This window comes from Quercus robur, chromosome 1, assembly GCF_932294415.1.
Source record: "Quercus robur chromosome 1, dhQueRobu3.1, whole genome shotgun sequence".
Classification (NCBI taxonomy): Eukaryota; Viridiplantae; Streptophyta; class Magnoliopsida; order Fagales; family Fagaceae; genus Quercus; species Quercus robur.
Window position 1 is genome coordinate 41,473,924 of NC_065534.1, and position 18,115 is coordinate 41,492,038.

At 41.9% G+C, this 18,115-nt stretch overlaps 1 protein-coding gene across 1 annotated transcript; it reads right to left on the minus strand.

Moving 5' to 3' along the window:
- Positions 1–245: 245 nt before the first annotated feature.
- Positions 246–2,919, minus strand: LOC126712180 (uncharacterized). The gene is made up of 2 exons (XM_050411406.1): positions 1,709–2,919; positions 246–996 (listed from the first exon to the last, which is right to left on the minus strand). The coding sequence occupies exons 1-2, from the start codon at positions 2,917–2,919 to the stop codon at positions 246–248; spliced, it is 1,962 nt and encodes a 653-aa protein (XP_050267363.1).
- Between the last annotated feature and the right edge of the window lie 15,196 nt (positions 2,920–18,115).

Below are 18,115 nucleotides of genomic sequence, written 5' to 3' on the forward strand. Positions count from 1 at the left end.
TTCACACTCAATTTCAAAAGTTTTAGCAAAGTTAGGTAAAACAAGCAAAGTTGCATTAGTTAACTTTTCTTTGAGTTGATTAAATGCCTTTTCTTGTTCCTTCCCCCACTTAAACAACACATTTTTCATGATAACTTCAGTGAGAGGGGCGGCTAAGCTACTAAAATCACGCATAAACCGTCTATAGAAGCTAGCTAAGCCGTGGAAACTCCTCACTTGGCTGATGTTGTAGGCGTTGGCCACTCTTAGATTGCCTTCAGCTTTTCCTCGTCCACCTTAATTCCTCCTTTACTAACAACAAAACCAAGAAACACAAGCTTATCCATACAAAAGGTGCACTTTTTGAGGTTAGCAAACAACCTTTCTTTCCTTAGAATTTCCGAAATAGATTTCAAATGCATTACATGTTCTTCCAAATTTTTGCTATAAATTAGGATATCATCAAAATACACAACTACAAATCTGCTAATAAATGCACGTAAAACATGGTTCATCAAATGCATAAATGTGCTCGGAGCATTAGTTAAACCGAAAGGCATTACTAACCACTCATATAAACCATATTTAGTCTTAAAAGCAGTTTTCCATTCATCACCTTCCTTCATCTTAATCTGGTGATATCCACTCTTAAGATCAACTTTTGTAAAGACACAAGAACCATGTAATTCATCCAGCATATCATCTAATCTAGGAATGGGATGATGATATTTTATCGTTATGTTGTTGATGGCTCGGTAGTCGACACACATCCTCCATGTTCCATCCTTCTTAGGAACTAATAACACTGGAACCGCACAAGGACTCATGCTTTCTCGCATATACCCCTTTTCCAATAATTCACCTACTTGCCTCTGAAGTTCCTTGGTCTCCTCGGGATTACTCCTATAAGCAGGTCGGTTTGGAATTGATGCACCAGGTATGAAATCAATGACGCTCAATCCCTCGAATTGGAGGTAAACCATGAGGTATCTCTTCGGGAAGGACATCTTCAAACTCCTGCAAAAGAGAAACAATATTGCTCGGTAATGCACTGGCGAGATCATTAGTACATAAAAGAGCCTCCTTGTACATGAGTACAATAAGGGGCTAGTGTGAAAATAATGCTCTCTTGATCTCACTTTTTTTTTGCAATGTAATTGAATTTTTCCTCTCTTGCTCTTATTATGGCCGAATCCCTCTCTCTTTCTTTTTCACTCTGATCATTGTTTTTCTCTCCTTTTTTTTTAAACTCTTTTTTTTTTTTTTTTCATTTGATTTTTGTAACTTCAATTGGTCCTCCTTGCTTTGGAGTTAATGGAACAAGAGTAATAGGTTGCCCTTTAAGAGTGAAAGAATACTTATTTGTGAATCCATCATGAGTAACCTTCCGATCATACTACCATGGTCTTCCCAACAAAACATGGCATGCATGCATGGGAACCACATCACATAGCACCTCATCCTCATATTTGCCAATGGATAATGCACCAACACTTGTCTTGTCACCTTGATTTCGCCACATTCATTCAGCCACTGAAGCCGGTAAGGTTGAGGATGTTTCAAGGTAGTTAAGGCCAATTTTTCCACCAAATAAGTGCTGGCTACATTTGTGTAACTCCCTCCATCGATAATGACACTGAAAACTTTGTTATTTACAAAGCACCGAGTATGAAACAAGTTCTCCCTTTGATTACTTTCTTCCTCCTTAACCTACACATTGAGAACTTGCCTTGCTACCAATAAATCTCCAACCACAGCATTCTTCTCATCATCGGCATCCTCCAAAGATGGCATGTCATCATCATCTACTTCTTCCTCATTCTCCGACTCAAGCTCTCCTTGAGCATTTATCACCATCACCTTTTTGTTTACACACTGGCTGGCTATGTGTCCCCGCCATTGACATTTAAAACACTTAATATCACGTGTTTTAGAACTCGAAGCCTCGGTGTTACCTAAAGTGGTCTTTGAGTTGGCACTCTTAGATGGTCCAAATTTTGGCTTATTTTGTAGCCGTTCGTCCCTTTTTGGAGTTGTCTTCCATGGACTGGTGGTAGCCATAGGTTGTCCCCTCCTAGCCAATCCCTTTCGTTTGAATTGCTCCTCCACCTTTATGGCTTGATGCACCATATCCGTCAATTCAACATAGTGCTGCATCTCAACTATATCCGCAATCTCACGATTTAAATCGTGCAAGAACCTAGCCATGGTGGCTTCCCGGTCCTCTTCTACATTAGCCCGGATCATAGCTACCTCCATCTCCTTGTAATACTCATCCACACTCTTGGACCCTTGAGTTAACCTCTGCAACTTTTGATACAATCCCCTATAATAGTGATTGGGTATAAAACGCCTCCTTATAAGCATTTTCATCTCCTCCCAAGTGTCCACGGGTGGTTCTCTATTCCTCCTCCTATTAATCAATAATTGATCCCACCAAACAATGGCATAATCAATAAATTCAATTGCACCCAACTTAACCTTCTTTATCTCCGAATAGTTGTGACAATCAAACACCATCTCCATTTTAGTTTCCCACTCCAAATAAACTTCAGGATCATTTTTACCTTGAAAAGATGGGATCTTAATCTTTATGTTTCCTAAATCATTATCCTTCCTAGGCCTACCCATCCTTGCTTCTCTATTCCCATACCCATGCTCAAACCTGCCTCGGTTCACATATAGCCCATTAACCTCCTCCGACTCCGCCTCTTCCTCAACATTCCACCATGGAACACGCCCACCTTGCTGCCTATTGGGGTTGTCATGTTGCTGGCCCCTAGGAGTTCCCGCTTCTACCCTATCCAACCTCTCATGAATAGGTTCTAATTCAGCCCTTAACATATGCCTCATCTCCCCTAGCATCGCTTGCATTTGGAGGGTCTGATCCATTGGTGGTCGAAGTCCTTCGGTTATGTCTTCTTCTTGATTATTGGACATATTTAAAATCTGCAAAACAAAGTTAGAATCCTCACAAGCCCTCCCTTACGTGTTTCACTCAAGAATTGATACACTCGCACTTATGTTTTCACTCTAAACAGCTTTTATCCTCTTATGGTCTCACACACTCTTGCCTTTTTCCACTCTTTTGTGTCTTCTTTAGTTCTTAATCGAACTTTAAGAAACTAATTCAAAATAAACTAGCAGCAATTCAAAATGAGAAACAACCAAAACTCATCAACAAGGTCAAGAACTTGAATAAGGTGAGAAACAAGATTGAAATGAAGAAATTTTCTTACTGGAAATGATATGATTGAGAAATTTTCCTCTTCGTGTACTAAGAAATCTTTTTTTTTTTTTTTTGTTTTTGTTTTTTTTTTTTTTGTTTAGCAAGGAACAAGAAATAGAATGAAAATAAAAGATAGTCAAACTTATCTTAGAACCAAAGCTCTGATACCAAAATGATATGAACTTCACCAACAATTGTGATGAAACCCGATAACAATGATGGTTTAGAACCCCAAGATCATGTAGACAAGATTTGTTGAGCCTTGACCCGTCACCTAACCAGATGAAAACCAAGACTACGATAGAATTGAAACGCCACACCAAGAATTCCTAAGAATCTCTCAAGAATCAAAGGTGATAAGTTTGGTTGTTTGAATGCCACAAGATTAACTTGATAAGTTCAAGAGTTCTTTTAAGAACCAAGAGGATCACAAGACACACAAGGAGAATAATTTTTTAATACCAATTGTCCTCTTTAAAATTCGTACTACCAAATATATACTTGGAACAACCCTCCAAGAATAGGTAAAAATCATAATTACAACTTCAAAAACAACACAAAAATTAATATAATCAAGTTCCCACGTTTTTTTAGTTTTCTAGGACTTCTAAAGGCAGTCAAAAATAGCTAAATGACTAGAATTAATATGCCCAACCAATACCAAGACATCTTCCCATTTAATATCCTTGGAACTTAACAAATTCACACCATTTTATGGTCAGACCATGCTGGTTGCGAATTTGCATGCATTAGCCTCTTCAATTGCTTTGATGACATGGACTAAGCCTTGATTATTATTTGAGCCCATCTTGTTCTTTTTAGAATCAGCCCAATTCTCTTGGACTAGCCCATTTAGTGCTTCCTTGAAACGTTTGGCTCTAAGTCTTGTAATTGGGCCACTAGAAAATGACAAAGGGTCTTGTGCAAGTTCAGCTCCATTTCCACTTGTATAATTAGCATGTCCAGCTCCTTGGTGTGCATCACATCACACACCCACACACATCACAAATTCAATCAAATTGAGGCATCACACACAGCTTGGCACAATCTCCCAAAACCAATATAGAGAATCAGATCATCATTAGCATAAGTGCAAAGCAACCTGGCTGCATCAAAGCCCAGGTCTCTAGCGGTCTCTTTCAGCCTGCCATGTGAATGTCGAAGACAGACAAGTTCCCTCTCCATCATGGAAACAGAAGAAGAGCCCTATCTCTCAATCTCTAGCAAAGCCTGCAAGGTGCCCACCTCAGCAGTAGCAACCCTCAAACCCTCCTCCCTCTTAGCCAACTCAGCTTGAAGGTGACAGAAGGCCAACTGCTGCTCGCTAGACTCATCGCCCTCTCACCCATACTCCGTGCTCAAAGTGGAATGAATGTAGGCCTTCGCCTGTACTAGCTCCAATGCTAAGCCATTGACCTTGCTACTATCCTCAGCCCTACCAGCCTCCAATGCAGCACTCTCCTCATCCCAAGTGTGATCCAAAGTGGCAAATCTCTGAGTAAGATCTGCAAGATCCACCCTAAGAGTAGCGAGCTCACTCTCATGTGCACTACTTATCTCCTTAATATTCTCCATAAGGGTATCAGCTAGCTCCCTACAACAGTCTCTATCCCTGGCAGCCTCCCCCAGGCAATCCCTCAGATCCATCAGGGTCCTCATAACCTTGATCTCAAACTCCAGAGTATAGCCTCTTAAAACATCAGTCGAAAGTAGCAACTCAGCTGAGACTGGTGATGATAAAGCAAACACAAAGCTGAGATCTCTAGTGTCTCACCACACTCTAAACATAATAGAAAACCACTCATGGTCATCCCTAGAACAAAGGGGAAAGTCAATGCTCGACTTGCACACTTCCCGGAACTCAGAGGCACGCCCTATCACTGCTATATTGATATCCATGAGCCCGTACTCATAAGTGACAATAGAAAGATTGCTAAGTTGGGGGATGTGCTTGATACCCCTGAACTACATCATGGCCATACCTGAAAAGTACCCCGTGCACCCCAGATACCCACCAGGGGAATGCCTAGTAAACCAATGCAATGGGTCCACCCCTACCACCTAATGATACCCCACTTGACTATCCAGGTCCAATTAGCGGGACTCAGGTTACACAAGTACCTCAGCCAACCCTCAATATCCCTAGAAAAAGGAAGACCAAGAACTATAGTAGCCCAGTCTCTATTCCTACTCACAAAGCCCACAGGCTGATCCTTAGCAATAACACTTAAGTGGCTACAGAACCATAACTGTAACATATGAACACAGCAACATAGCCTACCCCTATCAGTCTCCCGACACAAAGGCAAGGACCTAATTGTCTTAGAAAGTAGAGCAGGAATGAAAGAGATACCATGATGTAGGGCACTCACCAGAGGGAGAATGGTAAAGCTGACAGCTCTTGATGATGAAGGAAACAACACTGTACCAAAGAAGGCCACCAGGAAGGCTAGGCATTGGTAGGATGTCCACCACTCCTCTAAGTCCATAAAGTCATCTTGGTAGCCAACAGGGCACTCCAATGAGTGGAACTAATCATATAGGAAATCAAAGGACATGCTCCCTCCTATCCCGCTGCCATACCAAGTTAGCGCCTCCACAACAAACCTTTTAAAGCCTAACAGATCAGTGAGTCTCTTGCCGTAGCGTGGCCGTACCAATGGAACAAAAATAGTGCTCAAAGGGGTAGAAAGAGAAAGAAAACGATTATACTCCTCTAGGGTGGGCACCAGATCAACATCTCCAATGGTGACACATCTCAAGACGAGGTCTTAACAAGAGGTAATGACCTTCAACAAATGACAATCCAATGCGGTGTGAAGAAGAGCAGTAGCATCTCTAAGAAGTTGTTAGATGAATGCGCGATCATCACAAGAAAAAGAGCTTAACCATTTCCTAAGCTTCTTCTCATAGTAAGACTCCCTCTCAAGCTTGACCAAAATGTCGTAGGAGTAAGCACCAAGAACAACCACGAACATATCCTGTTAAATTTGATGTTCTGATGAGAATCTACGTGAAAAATGATGAAAAATAGTGTTTTCTAGATGTTTTGGGTGAAGAAAAGGGTAGAAGAAGACCTTAGAATGAGCTAGGGCTGGGCTAGCCTTAGCCTTTTATGCACAAGAACCAAGGCGACGGTCCTTGAAGGGCCACCGACCCTCGTGACACGTGCTAGGGCTTTTCAGCCCCCCAGGCACAAACCTTCATGTATTTTAACCACTCCCCTCGGGTTTGGGATGTTTTTGACCACCTTGGAGCAAAGATTCCTCTGTTTCAACACCCACTGTAATGCATAGTCGACCCGGCAGTGAACCAAATTGTTAGGAACTCCCACTCGTGCATCCGAGATTGCACAAATCCTACACTGGGGTAGTTTATCTTTGTGCACCTCTTTCGGCACCTCCAGATATCTTGAACCTCATTCTCTAAATCTCGGTTCACCCAGTTTAGGGGACGATTCAACCCCGGTAATCAAAGCTCACAACAGAATGACACTAGAGCCCATTCTTAGCCATGCGGAAACTTTTTCAGCTTATTTTGAGGATGGAGGGAGCCATTTCCCATAAAGGTCACCCCAAGAAACCCGTCTTTGAATTGATAGCAGTCCCGGGCAATAACGACAGCAACCAGTGCCTGGGGAGATCTCGTTCAGAATATCTACATCATTACCCGCATTTGGTATGGTCTACAAAGTCGAGGCCATTTTCAGCCAGTTTACAGTTTTGGAACCCCACAAAACCCTAAATTGGGTCAATTTATTTTGCGCGATTCCCTCCCTTTGTCCAATATATAAGAATGGGTTCGTCCCACTGAGGACGTGTCTCTCATGTCAAGAATCACGTGAAACCCTAAACTGGAGCAATTTATTTCACACCATCATCATCAAAATCCACCAATAAACCAATAAGACTACGGTGCAAAATAAGTGAGTGTGACACAAGCTGGTTCGAAACCACCATCCACAATGAAAATGTGATAGTGCATACATACGGCAGTAACCCTTTGAAAGGTGACACCCAGAATCATACATGTGAGTCCTCCCCAGAGGCATTCTTTCATGCATACGTCGGCAGCCCTCTTATAGGTGATTTTTCTATGGTGATACATTAGCCCCCTCAAAGGCGATTTCGTAGAGCTATGAATGTAAGTCCTAATCAGTGTCATTGTTTTTCACATATATCAATAACCCTCTCAAAGGCACTTTTCCTAACGTTATACATCGGCCTTCTTAAAGGCATTTTCTAGAATCATACATGTAAGTCTTAACAAGAGGCATTGTTTCATACATACACCATGAAGCTACAAAGAGATAATATCATACATCAATGCCCACTATGGGGGCATTATAATACACACATGTCCTGGCCTATCAAGAGGCAATACATAATATACATACATAAGTGAACCACCATGGGGCAATGTCTACAAGATACATGAAGAATACAATGCCCATGCAGGGGCTACATCATGCTACAACAAAAGGCTAACCTTACTAAGAATTATCATCCATAAAATATTGGTCCCCATCATCATTATCACCATCACCTGTAAGAGAACCGGTGGAAGGACCCATTCCGCCTGAAGTGCCTGGACTGTATCCTGGGTCCTGAGAAAGCCCCTGAGTCTGAACAAAAAAGTCCAAACCACCCGGCGGACCTAAAGGAATGGGCATGTACTCGGGCTCATATGGAGGAATAATGGGTCCCCGGTCTGGAATATAAGGTGAAGGCAGAACATGAATACAAGCTACCTGTAACTCTCCTCTCAAAACCATGGTATAGCCATGAAACATGGAGAGCTCACTTTGAAGCTGGCTACGCCTTCTCTCTCTCTCTACGATAGTAGCACGGGCCTCTCTATCCTTCTACCAAAGCTCCCTCTCTCGAGCTAATGTCGAGCAATCTCCTCCTACATATGCACCTCCACCACCCTAGCGACAGCAGTAGCCTCAAGCTCTATCACCCTAGCCTGCAAAGCCTCTGCACACAATTTTCACTCAGCTTTGGAGGCTACCTGAGCATGAACAATGCCTCCTAGTACTCTACCTCCACTCATAAGAACATCTCCAATGATAGGCCCCGTGGAGGACTCTGCGAACCAAGTGGCATAATCCCGGCGAGTATCCACATAGGCATCAAAAGAACCCATCACATAAGCCGAATCATCCACAACAATGGACTTAAATGACAAGCCGAGGGGAGGTAGATCTCTAGGTACCCCAAAAACCAACATGACCTGGGGGCAGGTCCTTTCTCCAAAAAGAACTCCCAACTCAATAGGGCCTTGAACCAGCATTGTACCCTTGATTGGTCCATGGAAATAGTGAGCTCCAACCTCCTCAACAGTGAGCCGTCAAAAGGGTGAACTACCATCTCACCCTAGGTGACGTAATCTAAAGTTGCAAATATAATAACCGGCTACACCAAGACAACCTTAGTGATCATATAGAAAGACCAAGCATATGCTCAAGGATAGACAGTAGCTGACAAACCCGAGAACCATGGTCGTAAAGCTGGGATGTACTCATACGCCCACCATGTCAAAATCTACCAATATCCCTCTAGGCTCTTAAAATCCCGCTGTGAAGCTTGCCTTCAGAAAGAGATGAAAAAGCTGAAAGTGATGGACCCTTAGTCACTTCTCCTAACATCAAAGACTATTCTCATGGCCCACAGTAGCTGGCAGCATAATATCGATCGGTTGTTGCCAGAAGCAACTATCGAGAAAACACATGAAGAACCGCCGAAGATGAATGTCTATAGGTGCCACACCCTAGGGGATGCTACCCTGCAACCACTCAGTGCAGATCTGTGGCAACGCTGTAGGCCCAAAGTATGCTCTTGTGTCTGTAGTCAATGGGAGAGGAAGGCCCAAGAGATCATAGGCCATCTCAAAGCTCATGTCATCGGTCGAAATCGAGTATCTGCCGAATCTAATGCCCAGGATGGCCGTCCAGTTAAGAGGGAGAACTACATACTCCACACAACTTAAGTGAAAGGTGCCTATCTCGGCATGAAACTGCAGCACCAAAGCCTCCCCAATCTTGTGCCTCATGGTATACAGAGGGATCCTTAAGAAATCCTCGAATCCCTGCTCTCTCAGGAAATCTGCATAGTGCCGGTGGGTCCCAGGATCAAACAACAGCTGAAGAAAGGTGGACTAAGCACCCCGACCAAGGATCTTGTCAGGCCCCTGCATTCAGAATCAGAAGCTATCTGTTAACACATGCATATAACAGGAATCTAAATAAAAAAGGAAGAAAGACATCATACCTCTCTCTTCCGTGCCTAGGTGGAAGGATAATCCTTCAGCCCACGCTGAAGGTGAGTGTCTCTAATACTGTCATCTATCGCTCTAGTACAAGCATTGGCCCAGGCCTGACGTGGTGGGAATCTCGACCTCAAACCGCACCTTCGGTCACTCAGATTGATCAACTCCTCCCCAAACAAATCAAACTCTATGTCAAAAAGGAGATCCTCAGCTGGTGTTTCTACTTCAGAGGCCCCTCTCCATGTAGTCGACATATGTCATAAGAAAGCCCCACTGGAAATAGTGCCAGATTCAGAGGAGACACTAACTGTCTCAATTGGACACCGCCTTCTAGATTGTGTCTCTATAGGGATCCTGCTAGTGGGCTTAGTGTCATCACCCCCACGGTCAGAATGGCTCTACAGAACTCAAGCCGCTTGCTTACCAGCCGAAGCAGTCTGATCATCAGAAGAAGCGTCCCCATAGGACGTAGCGTAAATAGCGACCTTCCCCTAATCTCCTCTGGAACTCACCTTCTGAGATATAATCTATAAAACAACCAGAAATTCAGACACAAGTGGTAAGCCAATGAAACAAACGGCAATACAAATGAACAAACACTTTTTCCTAAACATATTATGTAGGTTCATGTGAAGCATATGTTCTTACATGAAAGTAGATTCTTAGAAGAATCCTATAGTGGGTTAATTAGCGGCTGCGCCGTATGCTCACATTTTGTTTAGAGGCTATCTAGCGGCCGCGCTGTACGTCTTTACAGTGGGTTCACTAGCAACCGTGTCGTATGCTCACAGCCTTCAGTGGGATAACTAGCAGCCGCGTTTTATGCTCACATCTTCTTTGGAGGCAATCTAGTGGCCGCACCATACATCTCTACAGTGGGTTAACTAGCAGTCGCGCCTTATGCTCACATCCTACAACGAGTTAACTAGCGGCCGCATTGTATGTTCGCATCTTCTTTGGAGGCTATCTAAGGGCCACGTCGTACATCTCTATAATAGGTTAACTAGTGACCGTGCCATATACACACATCCTATAGTGAGTTAACTAGCGGCCACGCCGTATGCTAGCATCTTTTTTTGAGGCTATCTAGCGGCTACATTGTACATCTCTACAGTGGGTTAACTAGCGGTTGCGCTGTATGCTCGCATCTTCATTAAAGGACATCTAGCAACCACACCGTATGTATCTACAGTGGGTTAACTAGCAACCATGCCGTACGCCTTGTTATCACACAACTATTAAGTCACTAAAAAGTTTTCAAGCTCCTGATCTACAGTGGGTTAACTAGCGGCTGCGCAGGAAGCTCACATCCCATCTTAAGGTTAACTAACGGTCGCACCATATGCCTCACCATCACACAACTATCAAGTTACCAAAAATTTTTCTAGATCCTAATCTATAGTGGGTTAACTAGCGGTCGTGCTGTATGCTCACATCCCATGTCAATGTTAACTAGTGGCCACGTCATACGCCTCGCCATCAAATAGCTATCAAATCACAAAAAAGTTCTCTAGATTTTGATCCACAGTGATTTAACTAGTGGTCGCGCTGTATGCTCACATCCCATCTTGAGTTAACTAGCAGTCGCATCGTACGCCTCACCATCACACAGCTATCAAGTCACTCAAAAGTTCCAATTCTTGATCTACAGTGGGTTACTAGCGGCCACGCCGTATGCTCACATCCCATCTCAAGGTTAACTAGCGGCCGTGCCATACCCCTCGCCATCACATAACTATCAAGTCACCAAAAAGTTCTCCAGTTTTTAATCCACAGTGGTTTAACTAGTGGCCGCGCCTTATGCTCACGTCCCATTTTGAAGTTAACTAGTAGCCACATCGTACGCCTCGCCATCACACAGCTATCAAGTCACTCAAAAGTTCCAATTCCTGATCTACAGTGGGTTAACTAGCGATCGCGCCATATGCTCACATCCCATCTTAAGGTTAACTAGCGGCTGCGCCGAACATCTTGCCATCACATAGCTATCAAGTCACCAAAAAGTTCTCCAATTTTTGATCCACAGTGGTTTAACTAGTGGTCGTGCCTTATGCTCACATCCCATCTTAAGGTTAACTAACAACTGCACCATATGCCTCGCCATCACAAAGCTATCAAGTCATTCAAAAGTTCCAATTCCTGATCTACAGTGGGTTAACTAGCAGTCGCGCCATATGCTCACATCCCATCTCAAGGTTAACTAGCGGCCGCGCCGTACGCCTCGCCATCACATAGCTATCAAGTCACTCAAAAGTTCAAGTTCCTAATCTATAGTGGGTTAACTAGTGGCCGTGCCATATGCCTCGCCATCACATAGCTATCAAGTCACTCAAAATTTCAAGTTCCTGATCTATAGTGGATTAACTAGCGACCACGCTGTACGCTTACATCCCATCTCGACGATAACTAGTAGCTATGCTGTATGCCTCGCCATCACACAGCTACTAAGTCACTCAAAAGTTCAAGTTCCTGAGCTACAGTGGGTTAACTAGCGACCACGCTGTATGCTTACATCCCATCTCGACAATAACTAGCATCTACGCTGTACGCCTCGCCATCACACAGCTACTAAGTCACTCAAAAGTTCAAGTTCCTGATCTACATTGGGTTAACTAGCGGCAGCGCCGTATACTCACACTCCATCTCGAGGTGAACTAGCGGCCACGCCGTACGCCTCACCATTACACAATTCTCCTTGTTTGATCCTATTCCGATGCTAACTAGTGACCGTGCTGTATGTCTCACCATTTCCACTATTCCCGACTACTAGGTAAGTCCCTTTATCTATATCTCGCCTTTTATTTTCACCATTTAAATTCGCACATATTTGTGCACCCATATAAAACAAAAAAAAAAAGAGAAAATATATATGCATTCCCCTAAGATAGCATGGCATAAATCATGGCAAAAATATATAAATGTGAAAATTCCAAAAATAAAATAAGCACTAGCATGCATCCCTTGTAGTATTGCTACTAACATGTTGTAGAAAAAAGAAGAGAAAATGAGCGATAGACATTGACCTCAAGTACAGAAAAGACTGAAACAGCAGATTGAAGTTGAAAAGTCGGACCCGCTAAGTTCGTAGTTGCTCCAGATAATTTTTCAGAAGTGGGAAGTCAAAGGAAAGGGTAAAACAAGGTCAAATTGAGCCCAAAATAGGTTTTTATAGGCCTTTGGGCGGCCTGGCTACCTGGTGCACCTTCTAAGGCCGCCGAGTTAGCTCGACACACCTTAAAGGGCCGCTGGTCAGCGTTGACCGTTGACCCGGTCAAACCTTTAAAACAAAAAAAGGGCAGGGGGGGCCTTTTCCTCTCCTAGAGTTTAAAGACATGTGATAGGCCAAAAACGAATTGACCCCTTGTGATAAATTAACCAATTAATTTAGCCAAGTGAATTAATTAAGTTAATTAACATGCACATGCAAACGCGTGGTAGCACAAATAAATCACCAATAAACTAAGTATGCAGCGGAAAATAAATTGACACGGTGAATTGTTTATGAATGGGGAAAACTAACATTGCCAAAACCCCACTGGGTGATTTTAAGGTCACCACTCTCGAAATTCCACTATTATCACAACAAGCGGTTACAAGTAAAGGAATCACAGTACCTTATACCAACCTACAATTGAACCCTTACCCCAATACCCAATTGGACTTGTTCTGTAGTGACAATTTCTCCTTTTGATGCACGGCTCCCAGTACTTGACTAACCAATTGCGCGGATCTCAGTACGCGACTTCAGTCACCAACTAGAGAAGGTTATTGGCTGCAAAGTTCTTCAGTTCATCCTAACGATGAAGATCAAGAAGATGTTTGGTCACAAAACCCTATGGTGCACAAACACAACAGCTTCTTCACAAGAAAGATGAACTAGGGCAAATTTTGTCTCCGATCATAATTTGCTTGAACAAATTTTGCTCAACACTTGTGCAACTTGTGAACTCTTTGATGGCCCTTAAAATAATCCTTTTATATGTTTAAGGTTGTGAGAAAAGAAAGCCCAAACACGTTGTAAGGTTGAATTTATTCAACCATCTAATTGGCTTTATTCCGTGCCAAATTTGCTTGTATTTCAGCATTTAGTAACCCTGTATTTAGGTGGGATTGTTGTAAGGGTAGTGAGTGAGATAGAGTGAAGATTGCTCAAGAGTGTGCAAGAAAACAGAGTGTCGCGGCTGGGACTCGCGGGTGGACTCGCGGTTTCAACCCGCCAGAAGATGCACACGTGCCAAGCATGCTGGAAGATGAACAGTCATGCTAGTTGGAGCACTACAGGACAAAACAGGACAACTGGCCATACGGTTAACTCGCGACTGGAACTCGCGACTTAGTCAAGCCACGAGGTCAAGCCGCGAGCCACCCCTGTTTTGGAAAAACCTGACGTTTCGCATTCCTCTTCACTCCAGTATAAATACCCTTTTAACCCACGATTGAAAGAGAGCTTCCAGAGAGAATTTTGAGAGAGAAACCCTAAAGAAAAACAAGATTGTTTCATACACAATCCCTACCTTAGAGTCTCATCAAAATCCCTCACTCTCTTCCTCTCCATTGTTAAATCCTTGAGAGGCATTATACCAAACCTGGTTCTCACCATTATCATCTCTGTGAGACAGTCGTTTGGAGTTCTGGGAAGCAGTTAGGAAGGAGCCAATCTTCATTGGTTGATACTACGGTGTAGTAGCGGAATCCGGGAAGCTAGAAAAGAAAAAGGTTCGGCGCAACCTCGTTGGAGCAAGAAGCTTGGAGGGCTTAGGTGCACTGGGTAGATTAGGCTTGGAGGGTCTATTGCTGTCCTTGTATCCCAACTGTATTTTCTAGTGGATTGATTACCGCTTGGAGGGCGGTGGAGAGATTTTTCGCCGAGGTCTTCGGTTTCCTCTTCGATAACACATCGGGTGTTATCTCTGTGTTTGCATCTTCCTTCCTCTCTATCTTTGCCTTTATTTTATCTGCTATGGTTTTATTTTGTTATGGCTTAGATAGTTGTTTAACCTATTTCACATTATAGCATATGTTAAGTTTCCGCACACTTGTTGTTTGACATATTGCTTGTGTTGGTTAAGTTAATTTTTGGGGGTCTAAACGTTCAAAAGTGTTTTTGTACACGTTTTTGAACTTTCAATTGGTATCAGAACGGGTACACTTGTTGTGGTTTAAATACCTAAGTGTGATCCTTGACCCCTTGTGTTTTTTTTTTTGCCATGGATTGTGCTTTGTATGACTCTTTGCATGATTTGGTTGGTGATGAATGTAACATGCCACGTGTTTGTGAAAATGCCTCTATGAGTGTTAATCCTCATAAGTGTGATGACATGTTATTTGAATCCATGGGTGGTGTTGACAAACTCTTAAAGAAAAATGCTAAGAAGTTTCAAAAGAATTTGAGCAAGTTATTTTGTGAAAAGGATGATTTGATTGCTAAGCTCAATGAATCCAACAAATTGGTTGAGAAATATAAAAAACTTGCTGAAATTTCTCATGAAAAGCTGAAAGAGTTTGAATGTTTGAATATGGACTTGGATGCTAAACTTGTTTTGTCTAACAAACTTGTTGATGATCTTAAATGTGAAAATAAATCTCTTAAGATGCATGCCAAGTGTTTGATTGCTGAACCTATTATTAAAAAGGATGATAATATTTGTTGCAATCATGTTATTGTACCTGATTTTGTGCCTAGTGTGTGTTCTACCTTAAAGGACAAATCGGTGTACATTCCTCCACATAAGAGAAATCAAAATGTGGAGAGAAAGGCTGTTAAGTCAAAGCCTCCGTTTAGGTCTCAACCTAAGGTTTTGAATGGATCTAAGTTTGTTCCAACTTGCCACCATTGCGGTGTGATCGGTCATATAAGACCTCAGTGCTCCAAGTTGAAAAGGGAACAAAACAATGTTGCTAGATTTCTTTCTAAAAAGCCTAGTAGACCTAAACGCATTGTTTGCCACCATTGTGGTGCCTTTGGTCATCTAAGACCTCAATGCTCTAAGTTTCATGCTTTTAAAAGAATCAAAAGAAAAGAGAAACTTGAGCTTTTTGGAAGTGCTAAAAAGAGTAAACTGGATTTGAGTGAAAATAGCATGTTGTTAAAGAAAATGTTTAATGCTCTTAACTCCTTGACTATGTGCATCTCCGGTTCTCATTCTTCCAACCCTCGTCTCGCTTCTCTTAAGACACTCATTCCAAACAATCGTTCCGTTTGGATGAGGAAGGGTTCCTATGGTTGAGCTTTTGCTCTTTTGGTCCTTGATCTAATTCTTTCGATCTTTGTAGGACCCTTCATGCATTAAATGTCACATCTTCATGCATTTTGTGCATCTTGCATTTATTTGTATGCATTGTTTTGTTTTTGATCTTACTTTTATGTTTCTATTTTGTGTGAGTAAAAAATCCAAAACCACATAAAAAGTGAAAAATTTCAAAAAGTTTGATCGTATTTGTTTGAGCACATATCACATGTGAGTTTGACCTTGTACCTTTGTACAAATGGCTTTGTGCATTTACGAGCTTAGCTTGTTATTTTTGCACCTATATCTTTGTGGGAAAAATCTTGACATCTGTGTGTGATTGTTGTAAATCGATCTTCAAGCTTGTCATGAATGATTAGTCAATAGTCATGTTGGTCTTGATACATGCGTAGACTTGTGCTTATATCTCTTCCCACTCTTTTATTTTTATTGCTTAAAGAGCTCAATAAATGTAAATCTCAAAATGAAAAGAGATAATGAGCTGCAAAAGCCGTCGCACATACTAGTATTCGACTAGGAAAAAGGGAAAGCGACTTATATGAAAATGTATGATGCCCAAAAAGCCAAAGGCTTGTTCTTCAAAGTGAAATATCAAAAATTTCAGGCATCAATCTCAAAAATGAGATGTATTGCTCAAAATGAGTTGTATTGATTCAAAATGATCAAATGATATGAATTGTAAGAAGCCAAATGAAAAGCTTCAATTTTATGTAATCATTTTCTTGTGGGAGGTCATATATGTTCATTTCTATAATTGAGATAGACCACTTGACTTAGTACTAGTTGTGTATGACTTGATTGAATTGATCATTGAAGCTTCACTCTAGACTAAGGACTATTCCACATTTGATACACACACTCAACACACATGCCTAATGTTCAATGAATGTCTTATTCATTTGTTAGATTGTACTTTGTCTAAATGTGATGTGTGTGTGCTCAATCTTATATGGATTAATCCAAAAATATTTTTGATCATTTTATATGTTTTTGGAAGTGATTTTTATCACTTTTTGTGTTTATGTTTAGTGCTTACTTTGTTTTTCAATGTTTAAACATGTTCTGGTTTGAAAAACAAGTGTCAGATTTTTTGGCCACTCATTTTGGCTACTTGCGTGAGCTGCCAGCAAGCTGCCAGTTTTGGCTGGTCGGTTTGGCGGCTTGCAAGCCGCGAGTCTAAGCCGCGAGTTCAGACAGAGAGGTTTCGCGGCTCACTCGCGACTTGGCTCGCGACTCGCCAGTCGTGAGTCGCCCAGAATCAGCTTTTTAAAGAGCTTTTTCGTGGGAAACTTGTTTTAAACCTCTCCCATCCTCTCTAAAACCCCTCTTTCAATATTTTTACATCAAAACCCAACCAATTTGAATGGTTTTTCAATCCATTAACATCTCTAAGGTAATTATAAACTCTTTTCATTGATTTTGATCCTTAGATTATGTTTTGGAGAGTTTTGTGCTCTTGGTTAGGATTTTCATCATAGGGGTTGGGAAAACTTATTTTTTGTCAATTTTCTTCATGGGATTGGTTTCTTTTGTTGATATGCATTGGATGTTGGCCCCTTGTGGCAGTAAGAACATGTATTAAGGGTGGTTTTCATGATGTTCATGCATTGTTTCACATTTTTGTTTATAGTGTGCATGCTAGGTGTTTGATAAAATGCCTCTTCGACATTTTCTCGCTTGTTTGAACTCCGATGAGTACCAAAATTTGGGGTTTCTCATGTTTCCTCATTAGGAACATGTTTGGTTCATTGGTTGTGTATTTTAACACACTTTGCCCCACATGTGCATTTTTCATGCATTGATCATGCATTGCACTTAGCCACCTCTTGCACACACCTTTGCTACCCTTGTCATGCATTGGTCTTGTCCTTGCTGTTTCATCCTAGCTTGTCATGTCTACCTTATGCTTTGTAGCATGTTACTTTGTCTTAGGTTTGAGCTTCATTTTCTCATTCATCTCACATCCCTCATGCATCATTATCATTGTTCATTACTTCTTCTCTTGCCCTCGTTTCTTCTTGACCCTTTGTCTATTCCTGACAAAAAGGGGGAGAGTATACTCTAGAGAATGTTTCAGAGTATTTTGTCATTTCTATATGACTCTTGTGCACATCCTTAGGGGGAGAAATTCTATTTCTCATGCACATTTGTAGGGGGAGAGTTATTCCATAGGGGAGATGCATATACCAAGGGGGAGAAGACATTGTGTTAACTAGAAAACCTTGTTCTATTTGTTTTCTTGTTGGCTTTATGGTGCTTTGAGTTATGCTTTGTTGTTCTCATTGCATCATGTTTGTGCTTTGGACATGCATATATCCCTATGCTATTATGCTTCATTGAATGCATGTTCAGATGATCATTTGCTTTGCTATGTGATCATTATAGCCAT

Excerpts from the sequence above, each read along its gene's own strand:
- LOC126712180 (XM_050411406.1), bottom strand. The coding sequence starts at position 2,919 with ATGTCCAATAATCAAGAAGAAGACATAACCGAAGGACTTCGACCACCA. Across the intron at positions 997-1,708 it reads GGAGATTTATTGGTAGCAAG|GAGTTTGAAGATGTCCTTCC; the intron begins GCAAGTTCTCAA and ends TCTCTTTTGCAG.